The sequence below is a fragment of the Ictidomys tridecemlineatus genome, chromosome 5 (genome assembly GCF_052094955.1).
Source record: "Ictidomys tridecemlineatus isolate mIctTri1 chromosome 5, mIctTri1.hap1, whole genome shotgun sequence".
Taxonomy (NCBI): domain Eukaryota; kingdom Metazoa; phylum Chordata; class Mammalia; order Rodentia; family Sciuridae; genus Ictidomys; species Ictidomys tridecemlineatus.
This window is the reverse complement of record NC_135481.1, coordinates 172,395,028-172,418,359: the sequence shown is the minus strand read 5'-3', so window position 1 is coordinate 172,418,359 and position 23,332 is coordinate 172,395,028. Positions and strand designations below refer to the sequence as shown.

General features: G+C 38.6%; 1 protein-coding gene and 1 long non-coding RNA gene across 5 annotated transcripts in view; one reads left to right on the top strand and one right to left on the bottom strand.

Annotated features, from left to right (window-relative positions):
• Dnaaf9 (dynein axonemal assembly factor 9) overlaps nt 1-23,332 on the bottom strand; it is a 143,900-nt gene that overhangs the window by 36,528 nt on the left and 84,040 nt on the right. For all 4 annotated transcript variants that reach the window (XM_005320523.5, XM_078051495.1, XM_040276267.2 and 1 more), the window contains exons 21-27: nt 12,981-13,084; nt 6,776-6,922; nt 5,405-5,493; nt 4,887-4,988; nt 4,497-4,614; nt 2,127-2,215; nt 660-818 (exon numbers count right to left, since the gene is read on the bottom strand). In XM_005320523.5, the coding sequence (XP_005320580.1) occupies nt 660-818; nt 2,127-2,215; nt 4,497-4,614; nt 4,887-4,988; nt 5,405-5,493; nt 6,776-6,922; nt 12,981-13,084 (808 nt within the window). The remainder of the gene's footprint in view (nt 1-659; nt 819-2,126; nt 2,216-4,496; nt 4,615-4,886; nt 4,989-5,404; nt 5,494-6,775; nt 6,923-12,980; nt 13,085-23,332) is intronic.
• Nucleotides 3,964-8,658, top strand: LOC144378067 (uncharacterized). Its single transcript, XR_013439582.1, has 2 exons — nt 3,964-4,064; nt 5,255-8,658. It is a non-coding gene; the product is annotated as an uncharacterized LOC144378067 (long non-coding RNA).

The window sequence follows — 23,332 nt, the reverse complement described above, 5'->3', positions numbered from 1 at the left end:
CTAGAGGCCTGAGAACAACAGGTCAAGGGACAATCGTTCAGTCAGGACAGTAGTATATTCTCTGTCAAACCTGACGTAGTAGAGTACTTGCCTAGATATTGCATGCCCATGATAATCCTACTTACACAGGGACTTAAGGAGCTGGGAGGCTATAATTATGGTCCTATACCAGTCATGAACAGGGGGCTTCTTACCTAACTGGTCAATACATGCTCCTTACTAAGGGTCCTAAGAAACCCTTCAGAGCTAGCCATACAGGGAATAGGAGTACTGCAGACAGCTGAGTATAGGAGCCACCTCTGCAATTCTACAGGAGGAAGGAGTAAAACAGATGAGGCCCCCTTATATAGATGACAAAGAAAGAGGGTTAGAGACCACTATTGTTCCAAGAATTATCAGAGAACCTTGAATAGATTCCCTAATTTGCACCTTCTGGTATTAAAACCAAACCTGAAACTTATGTAAACTACACTAGCCACTCTAACCCACAATATGGTAATAGGATGCTTGTTGGATCAAGGCCTAGCCTGTCTGTGTAGCATGGACAGTGTTTGTGCCCATGCAAGGTTTATTCTGTGCCCCAGGTTTGCTACACATTAAGTAATAGTAATGCCAAGGTTACTACCCTACCCAACTGTACCCAGATGTCAAATGCTTACCCTTGTAACACTACCAGCAGTCTGGTCTTCTTGCAGATGTAGGCTGATTGACGGGCAGAGCGATTCTGTTGGGCCTCCAGGGCACTAGAAAGGTATTTCTGGAAGTGGGCAGCATGAAAACATTCAGAGCTATCCATGATTTGGCGGTACACCATCCACCTGGAAATGGAAATGTAATCTCAGCACCAGGGCTACCTGATGGCTTGGCCCTGTAGGCTCAGTAATGGATTCAAATGTGACCTGTATTCCAAAGTCATTCTGCCCACTGAATCCATATAGGATAAAGCAATCCTAATGTCACAGAAAAAGGAAGAAAGTACTAGATGAATTAAGAGCCCCAAATTCGGAAGCTACTATCATTGGCACTTTTGACAGGAAAACCCCTGCCACAGGGAAAACAAGTAAGCTCATGATCAATAGACTTCAGAGGTGAGAAATACTTCTGACCAAGCAGTGATTTTCTGAAGAACCATGCAATAGATGGTTTCAGTACAGCGCTTAGTAAAACTCTTGCTAAGAATAAGAAATAGGCAGGTAAAGAATTCAGAATGTTTATAGAATAACAGCACTACACATGATGAACTGGTTAGCCATTAAGTGTTTATTAAACAAGGCCCAATAATTCCCTAGCATTTCTCTAAAACTGTTCTCCTCATTCCCTGCAATTTCTCACACTAAATTCCCAACCCTTATGCAATTTTAGTTTTCTTAATTCCTTTAAAGCCTTCTGCAGGATTCTTTACTTTGGAGTACACTGACTAGATATTCTGTACCCAAGTCAGTCAAGAAGAGTTGATTAATCATCTGCCAGTCCAGTGAAGTGATGGATGAATAATTTTCCCAGTTTCACCTGAGCCAACATGTCCCAGTTGCACCAGTACTCATGTGGTCCCTCTGTGGTCATGGAAGGTTCACTAATTCTACCAGTTCCCAAGTTCTTATGATCACCATGGCACTGACCGTCCCCCTGCTGATCAGGCACACTCCCATCCCTTTGAATTTGCTCAACCTGTTGCTGTGCTCTTCCCCAGATACCAAATGGTTAGTTCCCTTATTTCTTCAGGTCGTTGTGGAAATATCACCTTTTCAGTGAGGTCTTCCCTAACCATCCATTCAATCCCTCTCCCAGTCTGCACTTCTCTGCTTTATTTTCTCCAAAGCCTTTTACACTAGCTAATATAGACTATTTTCCTTACCTGGTTAAGTGTCTTCCCAAACTAGAATGTAAACTTCATTAGAGCAGAAATTTTCTTCTGTTTTGCTCAGTGATGTATTCCCTACACTTAGATCAGTAGCTGGCATACAGGAAGCACTCAGCATAGTGTGTTAAATGAACAGATGGATGGATGACTACTGTGCCAATACCAGTTGCACCAAAGACCAGTATGAATTCTAAAGTCACCCCATTAATATACAGGCCCAGGCATAGAATCCCATTCCCAAAGCAAAGGCAGCAGACATACTAACCTGCCATATTCCTTATGCAGGGTGACCAGAAAAGCGCAGAGCTCACTAGCATGACAGCCTGGCAGGCCAGTTACAATGCTGATAATTACCTACATGAAAGAAAAGTCATGTGGGTTTGCAATTCAACCAAGAGGCAGCACTGAGTAAGAAGTTAAGAGAACTGAACTTCTGGAGTCAGGCTTTGAGGGCTTGAACCTCAGCACCACTATGCATCAGCTCTGTGACCTTGGGACAATGACAAAATCTATCTTGTAGGGTTGGGTGTGAGGAGTAACAGACTTAATTTATTTCAAATGCTTAGAATAGTGCCTGGCACATAACAAATACCATATACAATGTAGTCTTACTATTCTAATTGCTGTGAAACAGGTTGTGAATATATCAGTTAAAATATAATGTATTAAAAAGCCGATCTGCTTGAGACCACAAACCTCTTTTGTAAAGCAGACATTCAGGGATAAGATGACTATTTCCAACAATAATACTTCTTAGGAAAATAATAGGCAGAAAGGAGGTCTGAGACAAAAATGCCTTAGGCTACACTGGTGTGACAAACTTGGCAGAGGATAGGAGCTGCCCTGTGGATGTTTCTGCCTGGCTGCCTGTGTCCCTGAGCCACATGGCCTGGCCTGAAACAAAATTCACTGGGCATGGGAAGCACTTCTGATTCTCAAGGAAAAGAGAAGCCAGCTGGATTGTCCTCACCTCATTACATGGCCACAAAAAACACGACCCCTCTTGGGCTGGGGATATAGCTCAGTTGGTAGAGTGCTTGCCTTGCATGAACAAGGCCCTGAGTTCAATCCTCAGCACCACACACACACATAAAAAAAAAAGAAAAAAACAGGCCCCTCTTTAGGTAGATACTATAAAGCCTTTTAAGAAATTCACTGAGACTGGGTGTGATGGTACATGCCTATATTCCCAGGTATTTGAGGCTAAGGCAGGAGGATTTGCAAGTTCAAGGCCAGCACAAGCAATTTCTTAAGACCCTGTCTCAAAATAAAATATAAAAAGGTCCGAGGATTTAGTTCAGTGGCAAAGCACTTGCTTAGCTTGTGTAAAGCTCTGTGTTTAATCCTCAGTACCAAAAAAAAAAAAAAAAAAAAAAATTCATTGAAAAAGAAGGGGTCAAGCAGGAACCAGGCAACCACTGAATGATGTCTATGCAAATGACAGAGCATAGCAAAGACTTCAATAAGTACGTATTTTATTTTATTTTACAATAGGCAAAGCTCCTTGAGACAGGCCTAGTCACAGGTAACATAGACTCAAGCTAATCCCTACCATCCAAGCTGATCACATCAGCACAAAGATGGCTAGGGATCCCGCTTTTTATATGTGTAGGAACCCAGAGCTTTCCCTCCTTCCCTCTAACCAGGGCCTGTACACTGTAATCCTTATTGATCCTGTGCAGTACTCCACATCGACATTTTGTTTATCCTTCTCCATTCAGCTTTCCCCATATCACTCTGCCCAGGTCTTAGCCCTTTATATCACAGTATATACATATAAAGGCAGACACTTTCTAATTTTTTGTTGTTGTTGTACTTGGGATTGAACCTAGAGGCCCTCTACCACTGACCCACACCCCTAGCCCTTTTTACTTAATTTTGAGGCATGATCTTGCTAAGTTGCCAAAGCTGGCCTTGAACTAGTAATCTTCCTGCCTCAGTCTCTGGAGTCTCTGGGATCATAGGTTGGTGCCACCACATCCAACTTGATAGCACCTTTTTAAATAAAATATAAGAAGCATTTTCAAACATTTTATACTTTCATCTAAGGGAAACAAATGATGCTTCTAATGGTTTAGTGACTCTATTTCCTTTTGCAGCTGATTTGCACAGAAACGAATGCCCTCTTTGAGTCTATTACAACATATGTCTCCTGAAGGAACAAACGGACAGTGGGAAGAGGTCAAGAGGAGGGAAGTGTGAGGTAAGAGTAGTTAAAATTCACTCTTGGAGAACAATGTTTATAGAGTATCATCTTACTCTGGTGATTCCACCCAGGCCCAAATAACATGGGCACTCTAACCCTTATTATGTGCAACAGATCCACTGCTAAGTAAGTCCTCTGCACAACCAGAAAGAGCTGAGAGCACTGAATGAAAGTTTAAAAGACCTGGAAAAGCAAAGGGAGGGCATGGCAAGATGCCAGGATTTATCACTGTCATGAGACTTGGCCTGACACAGTCATTGTATAGAGCAGGTTTCATGTATATCATTACATCAGTATCCAAGGAGGTGGAGCGTCTTATAAAAGGGACTCCACCTGAGCTCCTTTTGTTAACTGACAAAAAAGACCCAAGGGCAGGCTTTAAGGATTATCCTCCTATGAATTCCCAGCATATTTGGTGAGCTTCTCTACCTTGTCATTTTCTACTCTGTGAGGAGGGCTGATTTCAGCTTGCTGCAGCAGGATCGGAAGATGGATCCGCATCACAGGCTCCGGACTAATGCTGCTGACAGCAAAATGCTGAAGAAACCTAGAAAAACAAAGACAGTGCTAACATGTCACCATCACCAGCTTTGCCTGATCTGCCCACACAGCAACTTCTTACTGAACCGCAAAAAATAAGCCTTAGAGAAATTCTCTCTAGAGAATAAAATTGTATATGGTGCATCACTATTACCTTTTTACAAGGATCCCTAAGAAACTATGGAGAAAAGGGGGGTTTTAGAAAGGACCAACCCTGAGGTTTCTGACATTTCAAAAGCTAGAACATTAAACATCTAAAATCAGACACCCAAAGCTCACCAGTCCAGCTCTGGGAGTTTAGCTGAGAGCAGCTTTGAAGAACTCCACTTCTCCCCAGCAGGATGGTTCAGGGCACGAAAGAGTTTCTGTGCACTAGAGTGCCTAGAATACCAAAAGATCACAGATTAGAATTCCACTTCCATACAGCATGCATACTTTTCACAACTGGTTCTGAGGTAGGCTTTCAAGCCAAATCCCATGACAGAGTCAATGCTTCCAAAATAAGCATCTCACTGACTTAAAATGTGGTATGAGTGCATGACGACTGGCATGCCCACATAAGATGAATGGTCTGAAAGCCCTTGACAGTAGTATCAGTTTCTGATTCTTAGTAGATTTCATTTCTCTTGCCTTCTATTTCCCAAAAGCACTAGCTACTTGCAAGTTGGCAACACTGAAATGACTGCTGGCCCTTTCAGAAGCCAAGACCCCTGTGTTACATAATGTAAGTCATCCTGCAGAAAGCACACCCACAAAGCTTAGGGAAGCAAGCACAAACACTGAAGGCAGCCACTTACAATTTCTTTTGTTCCACAGATAATCCATCTTCCTGGATCACTTTTAAAGAGAGCCCTGAATTATCCTGCTGTTGCCAGGGGGAGAAGACCTAAACAAAACAGAATTTGAGCAAAGAATACTTTAAACCCAACAACAGGATATGGAACCCACATGGGGATTTGATGATTGTTGAAAATCTAGACTGTCTGTGCAGAGAAAAACCATTTTAACAAACAGGGTTTTGTTGTTGTTGCTGTTTTAAATAAGATCTGAAGCAATTTTGTTCTGTATTTTTCAGAATCAGAACTATCTTTTTGGGTTCCGCTCCTTGAAGATTCTGTTCTTCCAGAGGTCAGGAAGCCTTGAAGAAGGTGCTAGGAAACAGGGGCATGCTCTTTCCTGGAGATAAAGTAGATATCAGTGGTTTAAGTAACTTCTGTCTAGAGGCAGAAGAATGGCTGAAGAGAATCTGAAAGGCTGTCTCTAGGTTCCCAGATTGAAAGGGCAACAGCAAGGAGGTAGAAAGTCCAGGAAATAGTTAGGGGGAAGAATAGACTAACTGAAGAAGCCAATCTGCAGCTGAAGTCAGCTCTTGTTCCTCCACATTCTGTGAATCTGTCCTGAGGGAGGGACACTGTCCTCTCACAAGCTGCTGTAATCACACCTTTCCAAGAATCTCCCCCAGTCATGAAGCTGACCATCGGTTTGATTGGCTGCTGCCTGGTCTCTAAGTGGGTCAGATAATTCCTGTGCAATCTGTGCTAAGTACCTACAATTGGCCAGCTGCCAGGTGGGACTATTCAAAAGGACAGGGCTGTGACCCATAGGGAAGGAGAGCCTGGGATAAGGTGGAGAGCTCTAGTTCAATAGGTAGGTCCTATGATTTGATAAAATGGCTGAAAGAAAATAAGTCTAATTAGGATTTAAAGGGGACAAAGCAGCCAAGTGTGGAAGTGCATGCCTATAATCCCAGAAACTCAGGAGGCTGAGGCAGTAGGTTTTCAAGTTTGAGGCCAGCCTTAGGAAATTTAGCAAGACCCAATAAGCAATTTAGCAAGACCTTGTTTCAAAAAATAAAGAGAGATGGGGATGTAGCTCAGTGGTAAAGCGCCCCTATTTCAATCCCCAGGACCAAGAAAAAAGTGGGGGAAGGGAAAAGTAGTTTTTTTTTTAACTTTAAGTTTTTGCTTGTTTTTTGTTTTAAAGGCTGAAAACCCTTTTATTCAATTTCCTTTAGGCTCTTACTCCTCACTAGCAAGAGCACCATGCCAGAACCAAAAGAATACATAGAGAAGTTGCCTCTGTGCCAGGCCCTCTCACACTACACCATTAGCTCTGACACACTATCTTACTGTTTAAATTGCTAAGGAAAAAAAATGATGGGATGTTACCTCTGAGTAAAATGCTTGATATATCTTTGATTTGGGGAAAAGAGCAATCATCAGAAAGTTGCTTGATCCATGGAAATGAACTGGGAGATGAGGAAGCAATGAGCTTCTGAAGTTGATAAAAAGGGCAGCCACAACGCTGGTAGAATCCTAAGGAGAAAAAAAAATTGCATTAGCAAGAAAACTCATTTTCATGATGCCTGTCCTCAGAACTAAAATCAGAATACACAAGAACAATTTCAGTGCAGTTATTTCACACTGAGTGATTTACTGGGGTTCAATAATAGATGGGCTTTCCAATACCATTATAGGAGATTGGGCAGCACAGGAATTTTTTTCCAAAAATAAAAATGTCATCTCAAATTCCTTCTAAAATATTAACACCTTAATCAGATATATGATTTGCAAATACTGTCTCCCATTCTTTGGTTCTTTCTACTCACATGAGTGTCTTTTGATGTGCAAAAGTTTAATTTTGGATAAAGTTTAATTTATATATTATTTCTTTTGCTATTTGTGCTTTCAATGCAGTATCTAAGAAATAACTGACAAACCCAATGTCATGAAGCTTTTCCTCTATGTTTTTTTAAAAACAGTTCATCATTTTGCTTTTATATTTAGATTTTTTTATTCATTTTTAATACTTTTTAAATTTTGTTATATATGACAGCAGAATGCATTATAATTCATATTACACATATACAGCACAAATTTTCATATCTCTGGTTGTACACAAAGCAGAGTCACACCATTCGTGTCTTCATACATGTACTTAGGATAATGATGTCCATCTCATTCCACCATCCTTCCTACTCTCAGGCCTCCTTCCTTCCCCTCCCTCTCCTTAGATTTTTTTATTCATTTTGAGTTAATTTTTCTACTTAATTTGCATGGGATATCCAGTTTTCCCAGCACATTTCTTGAAAGACTGTGCTTTCCTCACTGAATGGTTTTGGCATCCTTATCAAAAATCATTTGATCATAAATGCAAGAGTTTATTTCTGGGCTCTCTATTCTATTTTGCTGGTCTATACATCAGACTTTATGTCAGTACTACACTGTTAGGTTACTGAAACTTTATTTTAAGTTTTGAAATCAAAGTTAGAGAGCTCCAAGTTTGTTTTTCTTTTTCAAGACTGTCTTAGCTAATTGAGGCCCTTTTAAAATTTCATATAAATTTTAGGATGGTTTTTCTACTTCTGTAAAAATTTATATACTGCAAAAAATGCCACTGGGATTTTGATAGGACTGCACGGAATCTACAAATTGCTTTGGGTAGTATTGTCATTTTTTTAACTACATTTTTTAAAAAAATACTTATTTTTTAGTTGTAGTTGGACACAACAGCCTTATTTTATGTATTTATTTTTTTATGTGGTGCTGAGTTAATTTTCTACTATAGTTGAAAGCACTCTACCACTGAGCCACAACCCCAGTCCCAGTATTGTCATTTTAGTAATATTAAATGTTCTGATCCATGAAAATGAATGTCTTTCTATTCATTTAGATTGTCTTTAATTTTTCAGTAATGTTTCATAGTTTTGGATAAACAAATCTTTTATTTCCTCATTGAAATTTATTCCTAAGTATTTTACTCTTTTTGATGCTACTGTAAATGGAATTGCTGGGGGTGTGGGGGGGTTGGTACAGGGTATTGAACTCAGGGGCACTCTACTACTGAACCACATCCCCACATCCCCAGCCCTATTTTGTATTTTTTTTTAGGAACAGGGTCTCACTGAGTTGCTTAGCACCTTGCTTTTGCTGAGGCTGGCTTGGAACTTGTGATCCTCCTGCCTCAGCCTCTGGAACCACGAGAATTACAGGTGTGTACCACTGCACCTGGCTTGGAATTGCTTTCTTTCTTTCTTTCTTTTTTTTTTTTTTTGCAGTTATAGATGGACAGCATGCCTTTATTTGTTCAGTATTTTATGCGGTGCTAAGGATCGAACCCAGAGCCTCACACATGCTAAGTAAGTGCTCTGCCACTGAGCTACGGCCCCAGCCCTTGGAATTGCTTTCTTAATATCCTTTTCAGATTGCTCATTATTAGGAAGTAGAAATGCAATTAATTTTTGTATGTTGATTTTTTACCATACAACTTTGGTGAATTATTAGTTTTAGAAGCTTCTTATGGAATGATTAAGGTTTTGCAGATGTGAGGTCATGCCATGTATGAACAGTTATAATGTTACTTATTTTTTTCCAATTTAGATACCTTTTATTTCTTCTTTTTGTCTAATTGCTTTCGCTAGATCTTGCAAAACTGTTAGAATAAAAGTGGCAAAAGCAGGCTGAAATCCTAATCTTATTCCTGATATTAGAGGGAAAGGGCTTTGTTTTTTGTTTTTAAAGATCAAGTAGTTTGTTCATTAAATAAATTTTTGGAAAAAATAGAACAGGGAATGAAGGTTAAAAAATTGATAAAAAGTCTCATCCTTAACCCAACTATAGCTAATATTTTGGCTTTTTTTTTCTATTTTTGTTTTTTAACTCACTGCCTTACCCTTTTTTAAAAAATATTTTTTTTAGTTATAGATGGACCTTTATTTCATTTATTTATTTTTATGTGGTACTGAAGATTGAACCCAGGGCCTCACACATGCTAGGCAAATACTCTTATCACTGAGCCACAGCCCTGGCCCCTGACTTACCTTTTTGATGTGGTAGAAAATCATATTTACAGTTCCACATTATTTTTAAAATTTATTTATTTTTGGTGCTACTGGGAATTGAACCCAAGGGCACTTTACTACTAAGCTATATCCTCATCCTTTCTTAAATTTTTGAGATGAGATTCTCCCTCAGTTACTGAAGCTGGCCTAGAATTTATAATCCTCCTGCCTCAGCCTCCCAAATCGCTGGGATTACAAGGATCTGCTACCACAACTGGGTCCATATCCTGTTTGCTTTTTTTTTTTTTTTACCCCCAGTCCTGTGGCTGGAACGCAGGGCCTCACTTGTGCTAGGCAAGCACTCTTATCACTGAGATACATTCCCAGCGCCCCACCTGCCCATATTCTATATTTAAGACTGAACTAACCATTACCATCTACCATACCATCTGTAAAAATTTATATACTATCTATTAACATTTTCAATGATTGCCCTCTATTCTCATCTCAGGCATCCCACCCCCACTCCCTTGGTTGGACATTCATATCGCCTACTCCATTTCTCCTCTGCTAACTGCTTCTCTTATTTACTCTTTGTTTATTAACTATTACATATGATAGCTGTTTCTGATGTGCTTCCCTCTATTGATTAAGAATGCCTCTTAGGAATCAGTGTTTTCATGTTAAAAAAGATAGAGCTCTTTATAGAAAAGAAATATTAACTCATTGGTTTTAATCACCAAAGATATTTTTCCAGTGTTTTTTGCCTTCCAATTCTCTTTTCCAAATATCTTTAGAGTTTTATATTACTAATTAGTCTAAAAATCTTTACAATAAATCCATACAACGGAATACTACTCAAACAAAAGAAGCAAAAAGAAAAAGGAACAAACTATTCGTATATATTATAGGAATAAATCTAAAAATCATTCTGAGTAGAAAATGTCAGATTCAAAAGGGTACAGAATACTTGATGATATATCAGCAATGCAAACTAATTTACAGTGATAAAAATCCAGGAGTGCAGGAAGGGCATGAGGAAACCAGAGGTAGGAGGAAGGGCATAAGGAGACTTTGGGGTAAAGAAAATCTTTTTGGGGGCTGGGTCTGAGGCTCAGTGGCAGAGCACTTGCCTAGCACCTATGAGGCACTGGGTTCAATCCTTAGCACCACATAAAAAAATAAGCAAATAAAATAAAGGCATGCTGCCTATCTACAACTACAAAAAAATTAAAAATTAAAAAAAAAGAAAATTTTCTGTTTTGTGATAATGGTTTGTTTCATGATTGTACACAATTGCTAGACTGTTAGAAGTTTTTTTTCTTTTTTAAAGTTATAGAAAATAATTAATGTATATAATCATATGTATATTGTATATAATAATGTATATAATGTATATTGACAATGAAAATTTGTTTTCACATTTCTAAATTACATCACATATTTAGGTCCAATTTTAAAAACTATAAAATTACTATAATAAAGCTATGTATTAAGGCAAGTGCAACGGATAATTTAGTTCTTGGATTATCAGAAAGACCTTAAAACAATTTCTAAATTATATGATTCTCATCATAAAGACCCTAAGCATAAAATTGCAGCTTTATGTATTAATAAGATGAATTTCTAATTACATCTAATTTCAAGACTTCCTTTTGTCATCTCAAGCAAATAATGAATAAGAAATTTCCCTTCATCTGGAAGATATGTTTTTCCCTAAGTAAAAATGAGTACAAAACAACTTTTTCAGGTAACCTATACATTATGTAGTTCTTATGTACATTTTATTTACTGTATTAAGGAATACATCCAAGGGCACTTTCCCACTAAACTACATCCCCAGCCCTTTTTCATTTTATTTTTTTGAGACAGGACAAATTGCTCAGGCTGGTCTCAAACTTATGATCCTCCTGCCTCAGCCTCCCAAGCCACTGGGATTACAGGAATGCCCTACCATACCTAGCCTGTAGTAATTTATGACTAATGACTAAATGACCTTATTTTGTGATCTAACAATTTCCAACAATTCACCCCTATTATAGTTCCTTCTGAGACTACAGTGGGGAAAATTCTCACCTAGAGTTACCTAGATAAGAGCAGAGTTAGCTAATAGGTTGGATTTTTAGTTCTTCTAGTGGTTAAGAATGTAGAATGAGACTTATCTGAGGTGGTGATGAAGCAAACCACAACTTAAACCTTCAGTTTTAAAAGATTCGTTTTTATCTCAAGTTTGCAAACCTCTCAGAGCTGCTTCTCTCTGTCAAGTCTTGTTAATGCCTACCTCATAGGATTGTTTTAAGGACTTAACAAGATGACATCATGTATAGTATTTGGCATAAAGTAACACTTAACCAGTATTTTACGGTAGAGTGGCTAGAACTTATGGACATGGTTAACTGTATTTAAAGAACACTTCAATGAATTAAATCATGTTTTAAATTAAAAATCATTAAGTGACCAATTTGTGTGTGTGTGTGTGTGTGTGTGTGTGTGTGTGTGTGTGTGGTACTGGGGATTGAACCCAGGGCCTTGGGTGTGAGAAGCCCTCTACCAATTGAGCTATATCCCCAGCCCCAAGTGAGCAATTTTGACAAACATTTTTTCTTGAGAATTTCTTTCTTGCTTGCTTTCTTTCTTTCTTTTATAAGCACTGGGGATTTAACCTAAGGGTGTTTTACCTCTGAGCTACATCCCCAGTCCTATTTATTTCTTATTTTGAGACAGGATCTTGCTAAGTTGTATAGGCTGGATTTGAACTTGCAATTCTCCTGCCTCAATGTCCTAAATTGCTGGGATTACAGGAGTGAACCACCCTATTAGCTCTTCAGAATTTCTTACATCATTTCTAATTTTTTTTTTTGAGAGAGAGAGAGAATGAATTTTAATATTTATTTTTTGGGTTTTGGCGGACAGAACATCTTTGTTTTGTATGTGGTGCTGAGGATCGAACCTGGGCCGCACGCATGCCAGGTAAGCGCACTACCACTTGAGCCACATCCCCAGCCCCCAAAATAGAATTTGTGGGTTTTTTTTTTTATTTTTTAGTTCTTGGTGGACACAACATCTTTATTTGTATATGTTGCTGAGGATCGAACCTGGACTGCATGCATGCCAGGCGAGCACGCTACTGCTTGAGCCACATCCCCAGCCCAAGCATTTTTCTTTTTGACCCACTTATAATTCTTTCCCGTGGCTAAGGAGTGGAGCCCTATCAATGTCACAAAGATTCTTTCCAGTTCTAAATTGGGTGAGCCTTTGTGTCCTTAGGCTGGAGGCCATTTGCAAGGAGCTATTGGGGGTCTTTTCGTCTTGCTTTCTAAGTCTTTTTGGGATGAGTGAATGGGCACAGGTACTTCTAACCTGGAAGCCCTTACTGGCCTTTAATAGAGAAATGAGGTTGACAAAGATCACAAGCATTGTGACAGTGTAAAGACCTTTTCTCAACCTCACTGCCAGCCTGCTTCAATGGCCATGCTGGTTTCTGACATCCTACCCCTCAGGAGATGAGGAAGACAGGAAATTATATTCGATTTTCACCTCAGAAGTGTGGGTGATTTCTGATTGCCCAAGACATGAACTTGTAAAACACCTACCCCATCATAGAAGGAAAGGGAATTCACGTGATCCTTGGAAATGATGATACTTCCATGATGACGGTGAGAAAACAGAAGGCCACTAGAGAAGAAATGCAAGTTTCCTGGAAGAAAAAGAAGATTGGTCAGAGCTGTAGAGCTGGGTCCTGTGGACCAGAATGCAATATTCTTCTTACAGGTACTAGGGCACACCACACAAGAGACCAGTATCAGTAGCATTTATGTTCTTAGTTTGTATGGTGAGTGCTATGCTCTGGAAAAGCCAAAGTAACCTCAGAGAAATTAAGCCATTGCCATATGTCTTTGCATAAAAATTAGAAAAACAGCAAGTGTATAAACTATCAGCCTTGGGGAGGGGCAAAATTCACATGCCCTTACAGGTGCTTTCCAAGGAAATACTCTTAAGACTTTGGTTCTGTCTGCTCCATTACTGAGTTTATAGATTCTCTTTTCTTTTGCCTTGGCAGAAGCTGGATCAGTTCTAAAGAGATCACATTCCTTATTTATGGCTCAAGAAGAAACACTGGGATTTCAGTTGAAGAGTCTCAGTTTGTGATGTGTCCAGAAAAAGAATATTTGGATTAGGCAATAAATGGGTTCTACAGACACTGGGTGCCCGCTGTTCTGATGTTCTCTCTCTCCCCCCCATCTATTTATCTTACACATGCGCGCATGTGTGTGCATGTGCGCAAAAGACAAGTGACAGCTAGGCATTGAATGTGAGTTCCTCAGGACAAGGATTCAGATCTAAGAAGGACTGTTGTTTCCTCGGTGGACAGTCACACAGCTCAGTCTATGTCCTAGGAAGCAGACTACAGAAAAGATGTATAATAAAATGATGAAGATTAAGGTTTGGCCTGGACTTGCTCTGGATCCTCAAAGGAAACAACCAGAGTATCCATTAGACTCTTGAGTGAAGCTGCTCTTGGGAGCTGGTTCAAGTTGGATCCTTTTTGTTCCTATAACAGCCATTCTTTGTAAGTGTTCACATACAAAGATGAATTATATAAGAAACAGTACTGGGATGATGGGTTAGCTAATTTGGTGAGGAGAGAGACAGATTCTTACAGAGATAAGGTAGCTCAAAGCACAGGCTTGAAAATACTGTCACCAATACCTTATTGCCAAGGCAAAGGACTAGAGACAAAGAAGAGAAACTGGTTCCTTGACTTGTAGTTCTAGAAAAGTAGCTCCAAAGTTCTGGAGGTTGCAATGATGAGAAGTGCAAAGGCCAGGAACCCGAGTGCTGCCTCCACCTTGAAGCTATAAGTTCTGAAAGCTTCCTGAGGAGGTGGAGTTTCAGAAGGAAGAAAGAGGTCTAGTAAGTGTGTATTAATGGAGAACGGAGAAAAATGGGAGAGACAGAGGCAGTTTTTAGGTATAGAGAAAGGGATGAAGCCTGACTGAAAAGAAGAAATAAATGTTTAGTCAGAGAGACATACCAACCATTCCATCTGGGGCAGCAGTAGCAGTCAGTTTAATTCAACGCATCCAGCTTCAAGTCCTATAACCCTCCCATCCTCCAACAAGTACAGCCTGGATTTCCCTGTGCACTCCCTTGCATGTAGCCTGGAATGAACCCAAGTTCCTCACTGCTGCTTTAGGGTCAGTCTTCTCCAATCTTGATATTCTTGTTCCCTTGGAGACACAATCCCTTTTTTTACTGTCCACATCTACTGCCATGATCATGCCACAATATTTCCAATAGTTTCTCAAGGTGCTTCCCTTCCAAAGCCAGTATTCCCACTCCTTCTGAGAGATCAGAGGAACGCTCAGGCCAAAATGGCCCCACTTTTCTTCCAGGCCAACTCCATAGCACTGAAGAAACACCTGAACATTCATCTTCTGATATCTTCAACCCCAGAGCCCAATCTCTGACTCCAGCATCCTATCCTTTTAGCTCTCACAACAACCCATCCTGTGATGCCACTGAACCCTGAGAGTCTACAGTCCTCCTATTTCCCCCTAATTCAGAAATTTCTGACATTCCTCTCATTCACATCAAGGGTTGATTTCCCTGGGACAAGGACATACCTTTAATCTCCATTTTGTCAAGGGAAAGGGATGGGAGCAGATTTTATTAGTATTTCCTAAGCACCAAGCATATCACAAACATTATTGTTTTCCTTTTCAGTCCTGAGAAACTCCTGAAAGGTGTGTCGCTTTACTACATTTTGATAGTCAAGAATTCAGAGCAGGGATTGGGGCTGTAGCTAAGCAGTACATGTGACACACTGAGTTCAATCCTCAGCACCACATAAAAATAAATAAATAAAATAAAGGTATTGTGTCCATCTACTACTAAAAAAAAAATTAAAAAAATTCAGAATATCTGGGATGGGGTTGTAGCTCAGTGGTAGAGCACTTGCCTAGCACATTGAGGAACTGGATTTGATCCTCAGCACACATCTAAAAAAAAAATAATGGGGCTGGGATCATAGTTCAGTGGTAAAATGCTTGCCTAATATGTGTGAAGCACAGGGTTCAATTCTCAGCACCGCATATAAATAAATAAAAAGATCCACTGACAACTAAAAAAAAAATTTAAAATAAATAAATAAAGGTATTCTGCCTATGTACAACTAAAAAAAATTTTTTAAAGAATTCAGAGCAAGAGGTGGTTAATGATTCTTATAGGACTAATGAACAGACTCATGTTTAGAGAGATTTCCCCAAAAGTCATAGAATTACTTGGTGATGAAGGCAAAGACACAGTACCATGCTGGACTCCTCTAATTCCCTCACCACTTTTTTCCTTCATTTTCCTCTTCCCAGAGCCACATGTGGCTAATCTAATGACATGCCTTCCCTGACTCTCCAGCTTCAACAGGCTCACAGTGCCATTTAGCAATCTGTCTACTATGGTCTCCCAGCTCCTTTCAGGAACTCCACTGAGACCACAGCCATCAACAACCTTCAACACTCTCCTAAAACTACAACCTCATCAACTTCTTCTATAGATGAAACTACCTTTCCAGAAAAAAAGGAGACTTCCCAGGTATCATGCAGTAGAAACTGTTCTACCTACTGTCTGGTACTTGTACTCTTCCACGTCCTGGGTTCCCTCACCACCTTGTGTACTCGTTAAGTGGAGCTGCTTAGAAACAAGTCCACTACCAATGGACAAACCTCAAAATCCTTCTAAAGCCTGGGGGTGGGGGGAGTCAATATTAGAGAAGAATTAGAGCATTTTACCTCTTCACTGTGAAGACAGGAAAAGGGTACATAAGGAAGTCTCCCTCTAGACTCTGAAACCTCAAAACAAAATGGAAAGGGAGAAAACAAACTGGTCAGACAGTGCTGGAAAAGCCCTCACTAGGTGGCATAGTCCAGAAAAGGTCTCTGTAAACCCAATCTAATTTTATTACTGTCTTGTGACTTTCATGAGCGTACAGTACCTCTGTCATTATCCTCAGGGCTCCATGAGAAAAATAAACTGACTCACTGGGTGGTCCAGTGCCAGTGCCCTGGTCTCTCCTAATCCACAGACCCTAGGGATAAAACTTCTGATGCCTGCTCTGGACAATGACGATGATGACGATGATGATGATGATGATGATGATGTTATTTATTTATTTATTTATTTTATTTTTGGGAACAGAGAATTGAACCTAGAGGTACTTTTCCACTGAGCAATATCCCCAGCCCTTTTTTATTTTCTATTTTGAGGCAGGGTATCTCTAAGTTGCTGAGGGCCTCACTGAGTTGCTGAGACTGGCTTCAAACTTTCAATCTTCCTGCCTCTTCTTCCCAGTTACTGGGATTACATGTGGGTGCCACTGCATCCAGTGTCTGCTCTGAATTCTTGATTGTCAGAATATAGGCAAAAGGAACAGACCTTTGCAGGGGTTTCTCAGGACTGAGGACAGAAAACTCCTGAGAAAATCTCCCTGGCTTCTTATCTCATCCTTAATGTCTTAGTGGATGAGCTCTGACCTTCCTGTTGCGTTCTGTAAATTAGAAAACCCAAGGTAAGAGGAAATTTCCCCTCAAAGCCCAAGGAACAACAGGGGACTGCAGCATAGTTATGCCTTTGACTAACCTCTCTATCTCTGAAAGCACAACAAGAGAGAAAAATAAGACCTCACGGCAAAACAAGATACCAAGTGTCAAGGAAGAATTTGGCCTTTTCTATTTCTGTAAGGAATGACATTGCAATTTTAATTGAAATCACATTGAATCTGTATAGTGCTTTTGCATAGTATGGCCATTTTGACAATAATTTTGCCTATCCAAGAGCATGGGAGATCTTTCCATCTTCTAAGGTCTTCTTCAATTTCTTTCTTTAGTGTTCTGTAGTTTTCATTGTAGAGGTCTTTCATCTCTTGTGTTACATTGATTCCCAAGTAAGTGTGTGTGTGTGTGTGTGTGTGTGTGTGTGTGTGTGTGTGTGTGTGTGTGTTTAGGCTATTGTGAATGGGGTAATGTTCTAATTTCTCTTTCAGCTATCCCACTCCTTGGTCTATACTCAAAGGACTTAAAATCAGCATACTACAGTAACGCAGTCACACCAATGTTTATAGCTCAATTCACAATTGCTAAACTGTGGAAACAACCTAGATGCCCTTCAATGAATGGATAAAGAAACTATGATATGTATATACAACGGAATATTACTCAGTATTAAAAGAGAATAAAATTATGGCATTTGTAGGTAAATGGGTGGAGTTGAAAAATATCATGCTAAGTGAAGTAAGCCAATCACAAAAAACCAAAGGCCGAATGTTCTCTCTGATAAGTGGATGCTGATCCAAAACAGGGAAGGGGGTGAGGCATGGGAAAAATGGAGGAACTTTGATTGGGCAAAGGGGAGGGAGGCTAGGGAGGGTGCATGGGGGCAGGAAAGATATTATTACCTTAGATATGTGTATGACTGCACATATGGCATGATGCTATATTGTATACAACCATAGAAATGTAAAGTTGTGCTGCAATTGTGTATGATGAATCAAAATGCATTCTGCTATCATGTATACATAATTAAAATAAATTAATTAATTAAAAAAAGAATTTGTTTTTTCCTCCTTCAATCAACTAGCTGTACAAATATAAGTGTTCCAACAGTGCTGTGTGGAGAGAGAACATTTATCACTGCTGGGGAAATACAACAGTTGAATGATTTTCATTCTATGTCCATGAAAGTATTTGAAAAGCATACATGTCATTTAAAGAAGAAGACTAAAACAACACCACCAAAACCCAGCTGAATGTGCACATGCTACCTCACCTAAGAAATCACACATTACTACTAGTTTTAAAGTCCCTTGTATGCCCTTCCTAATTGGCAGCATTACCAGAGGAAATTAATATAACTCAAGTTGGTATAATTTCACCACATACCACCCTTCTTCTTTTCTTAAATACTAAATACTACTTAGTATTGTCTGTGTTTGCTTTCTTACTAATGGATTTCCAATTGTGTTCTTTTGTGACTTGCTAGCTTTTTTCAATATTCTGTTCCCAAGAGTGTTGTAGGTAACATGCAGCTGAATGATTGATTCATGCTCAACACTGTAGAGAACTTTCTTTTTTAAGTGTCCCTCAACAGTTGCATGTGGACATGAGACAAATATAAAAGGGTACAGAAAGAAGGCAGCAGGCAGCAGATGATAAAGGTCAAAATCAGTTTGGTCCCCAGAATTCTCAGGATGTGTTCACTGCTCCATGTGTTAATGTGACCCAAATCCCTGGTCCTCATTGTTGAACAATCTCTGCCCAATGGAAAAAACACTGAAAACTAAATCACTATTAGGAGAATGAAGGAGCTATCGGAATGCCAACCATTCACTGAGGCTTGTAGGAAACAGCAGAACCTGTACATATATGGTCAATTGATTTTCAACAAAGGTACAAAGAAAGAGGGTCTTTTTAACAAATGGTACTGCAAAAACTAGACATTCAGATGTAAAACATGAATACACATCTTGCACTGGAAATTCTGCCCATTTCCACTAGCCTCAGTCAAAATCCTCATTACTTCTCAGGACACTAGGTACTCAAAAAGATTCTGCCTCAGCAGTGGGGCAAAATTTGCCCTAAATTAAATGCTACTCTGCCTCCTGCCTAACAAAACTTAAAAGCAAGACACAGATAATAGGATTAGAGGGGGAAAAAGATAATAATAACAGTTATTATAACTGTAATCCCTATGTTTAAGAAACTAGAAGACTGAATCATAGTAATTTGAGGTATGGAAGATGTAAAAACAAGGCCCAAATTGAACTTTGACTGCAAATTGGTGCAATCAATATGGAAAGCAGTATGGAGATTCCTCAGAAAACTTGGAATGGAACCACTATTTGACCCATTTATCCAACTTCTCAGCATATACCCAAAGGACTTAAAATCAGCATATTCTGGGCTGGAGATGTGGCTCAAGCAGTAGCACGCTCGCCTGGCATGCGTGCGGCCGGGGTTCGATCCTCAGCACCACATACAAACAAAGATGTTGTATCCGCCGAAAACTAAAAAATAAACATTAAAATTCTCTCTCTCTCTCTCTCTCTCTCTCTCTCAAAAAATCAGCATATTCTAGTGATGCAGCCACTTCAATGTTTATAGCAGCTCAATTCACAATAGCTAAACTATGAAACCAACCTAGGTGCCCTTCAACAAATGAAAGGTTAAAGAAAATGTGGTATAAATACACAGTGGACTATTACGTCGCCTTTAAGAAGAATAAAATTATGGCAATTTTTGGTAGATGAATGGAAGTGGAGAATATCATGCTAAGGAAAATAAGTCAATGCCAAAGAACCAAAGACCGAATATTTTCTCTGATATGCGGATGCTAGTCACAAAAAGCAGGGAAGCTTAGGGAAGAATAGAGAGACTTTGGATTAGACTGAGGGAAGTGAAGGACGAGAGGGGGGTATGGAGGTAAAAAGGATAGTTGAATGAATCGGACATTATTACCCAATGTGCATAAATGATTACATGACTGGTGTAATTCTACTTCATATACAACCAGAAGAATGAGAAGTTATACTCCATTTAGTATTATGTGTCATATATAACTAATAGGTAATTGGAACAAACAAAAAAATACAATATCTGAGAAGCAAAATACACTGGATAAATTAATGGCATTAGAAAAGGCAAAAGAAAAGACATTAGAATACATTTGCTTCTCCATATCTGTAGATTCAACCAATTTCAGGTGGAAAATATTTGTGGGTTTTTTGTTTTGTTTTAATGCTAGTTAGCTGGGTGCGATGGTACATGCCTGCAATCCCAGAGATTTGGGAGACTGAGGCAGGAGGAAGGTAAGTTTGAGGCCAGCCTCATCAATTCAGTGAGGTCCTATCTCAAAATAAAACATAAAAAGAGTTGGGGATAAAGTTCAGCAGTAAAGCACCACTGGATTCAACACTCAGTGCCAAAAATAAATAAATAAAAAAGCTATGGTGCTACTGAGGTGTGCCATGTAGTTAGGCCTATGATGGTTGCATCTGTACTATGTATGTACAGAATTTATTGTCACTATTTCCTAAACAATACATATTACAATGATTTATATTGTATCCACATGGTATTTTAAGTAATCTAGAAATGATTTAAAGTATAAGTCTATGGAACCACCTTAGATGCCCTTCAACAGATGAATGCATAAAGAAAATGTGGTATATATACACAATGGAATATTATTACTCAGCCTTAAAAAAGAATGAAATTATGGCATTTGCAGGTAAATGGATAAACCAAACCTAAAAAACCAAAAGCTGAGTGTTTGCCCTGAGAAGTGGAAGCTAATAAAAAATGGGAGGTGGGGAGGAGAGGGAAGAATGAAAGAACTTTGGATTATGCAGAGGAGAATGAGGGGAGGGGAAGGGGTGAATGGGAATGACAGTGGAGTGAGATGGACATTACTACCCTATATACACATATGATTACAATAGTGGTGTGACTTTACACCATGTTCAGCCAGAGGAATTTGTGAACAATATGTCAAAATGCATTCTACTGTCATGTATACCTAATTAGAACAAATTTAAAAATTTTTTGGGCTGGGGACGTGGCTCAAGCGGTAGCGCGTTCTCCTGACATGCGTGCGGCCCGGGTTCGATCCTCAGCACCACAAACAAACAAAGATGTTGTATCCGCCGAAAACTAAAAAATAAATATTAAAATTCTCTCTCTCTCTCTTTCTCTCTCTCAAAAAAAAATTTCAAATAAAGTATATGGGAAGATTGTTTAGGTTTTATGCAAATAATATGTGATTTTATATAAGGAACTTAATTGAGTTCATGCAGATTTTGATGTTCATGAAGTGGGTAGTGGAGTCTAGAACCAATTCTCCAATACAAAAGAATGATTATGTTTTCAGCAGAGGTTCAATGACTATATGTTAGAGATGCCACAGAGAGGAAAAAAACAATAAATTAGCCCAAGATTTCAAAAACAAAAAAAGAATAATTATACACAAAAATAGTATAAAAAAATAAAATGAAAAAATACTGAAAACAATTGTATTCAGGGAGTTGTGAGACAACTTTGTCTAGCCCAATACACATGTAAATGGAGTAAGAAAAACCTCTTAAATAATGGCAAGAAATTTTCAAAATTTGAGGAAAAAGTATAAATCCACTGATTCAAGCAACTGGACAAATCCCAAATGGAAGTAAATGAAAAAATCCACAGTAAGTCACATCAAAATCAAATTGCTGTAGCTTAGTGATACAGTGCTTATCTAGTGTTCACAAGGCCCTGGGTTCAGTCCCTAATCCTCCTTCCAAAAAAAGGAAACAAAAATTAAATTGCTTAATGTCATGATATCTTAGAAAAGAAAATCTTAAAAGCCAGACAGTAAAAAGATAAATTTCATGGAAAGGAACAAAGGTAAGAGTGGCAGATTTGTGCTCAAAAACAATACAAGTAAGAAGACAGAAGAGTAAAATAACATCTTTAAAGTATAAAAATTTGAGATTTTTTTCCTTCTTTATGCCAAAGATTTAAGATGATTCATAAAACTTCATAGAAGATTCTAAGTTTCTAAGACTAATTCAAGTAGAAATTAAAAATCTAAATAATCCTATATTTATAGAAATTGAATTAGTAAATAAAAAATCTTTCCTGAGGGGCTGGCTGGGGATATAGCTCATTGGTAGAGCACTTGCTACACATGTGAGAAATGAGAGACCCTGGGTTTGATCCCCAGTACCAAGACAAACAAATACATAAAAATTTGAAAAGTCATGTCATCAGTGCTTTACAAGTAAGTATTACCAAAGAGTTAAGGAATAAATAACTCAAATCTCAATTTCACCATAAAGGGATACACAAAAAAAACTTAAAAATTTTCCATACAAAAAAGGAAAATTGAAGTTAATACTATTTATGATACAATAATTCTGACAAAATTATTAGCAAATTGAACCTAGCAATACATTAAAAAAAAAGATCTGATTCTTCTCATGAATACAGAATAGGCTTAATATTAGAAAAATCAAATAATAAACATTATTATGTTAATAGATTAAAGGAACAAATTTGAAAACAGAGGGAAAAAACATTTGAAGCTAGGTGTGGTGGCACACATCTATAGTCTCAGTTACTTGGGAAGCTGAGGCTGGAGAAGCCTTGAGCCCAGGAGTTCCAGGCCAGCCTGGGAAATATAGTGAGATTTTATCTAAGAACACAAATAAAAATAAAACAAATTTAATAAAATTCAAGAAACAGTCACGAGCAGGGCACAGTAGCACATACCTGTAATCCCGAAATTTGAGGAGCTAAGGTAGGATCACAAATTCAAGGCCAGCGTAATCAACTTGTGAGATCCTCTCTCACAATATAAAAACACAGCTGGGGATATAGCTCAATTGGGAGAGTGCTTGCCTCAAATGCACAAGGCCATGGGTTCAATCCCCAGCACCACAAAAAATAAATAAATATATAAATAATCAAAATACATAAAAAAATTAAAGATGAAGCTTAGTGGTAGAGTGCTTGCCTAGCATGTATGAGCCCTGGGTTCAATCCCTAGCATACAAACACAAAATAGAAGCAAAAACAAAACAATAACCAAAAAACCCTACAATATCAAAACACACAGGAAAAGCATTCTGTTAGGAACAATACTGTGTTGCCCACTGTTAACACTTTTACTCCCTGGTATAATGAAATGTGTAATGGTCTGAGTCAGTGAAAGCAAGGTAAGAAATAAAAGTAAAAATCAGAAAAGAAAAAAAGGTCATCTAATTCATAGATTATATGAGTGCCCATATATTTAACTCCAAAGAATCTAAATTATTGGGATAAGGAATTGAGAAGTTGGGGGTGTACCTAACTATAGCACTTGCCACGCACATGTGTTTTGGGATTAATCTCCAGCATGGCAAAAAAAAAAAAAATTA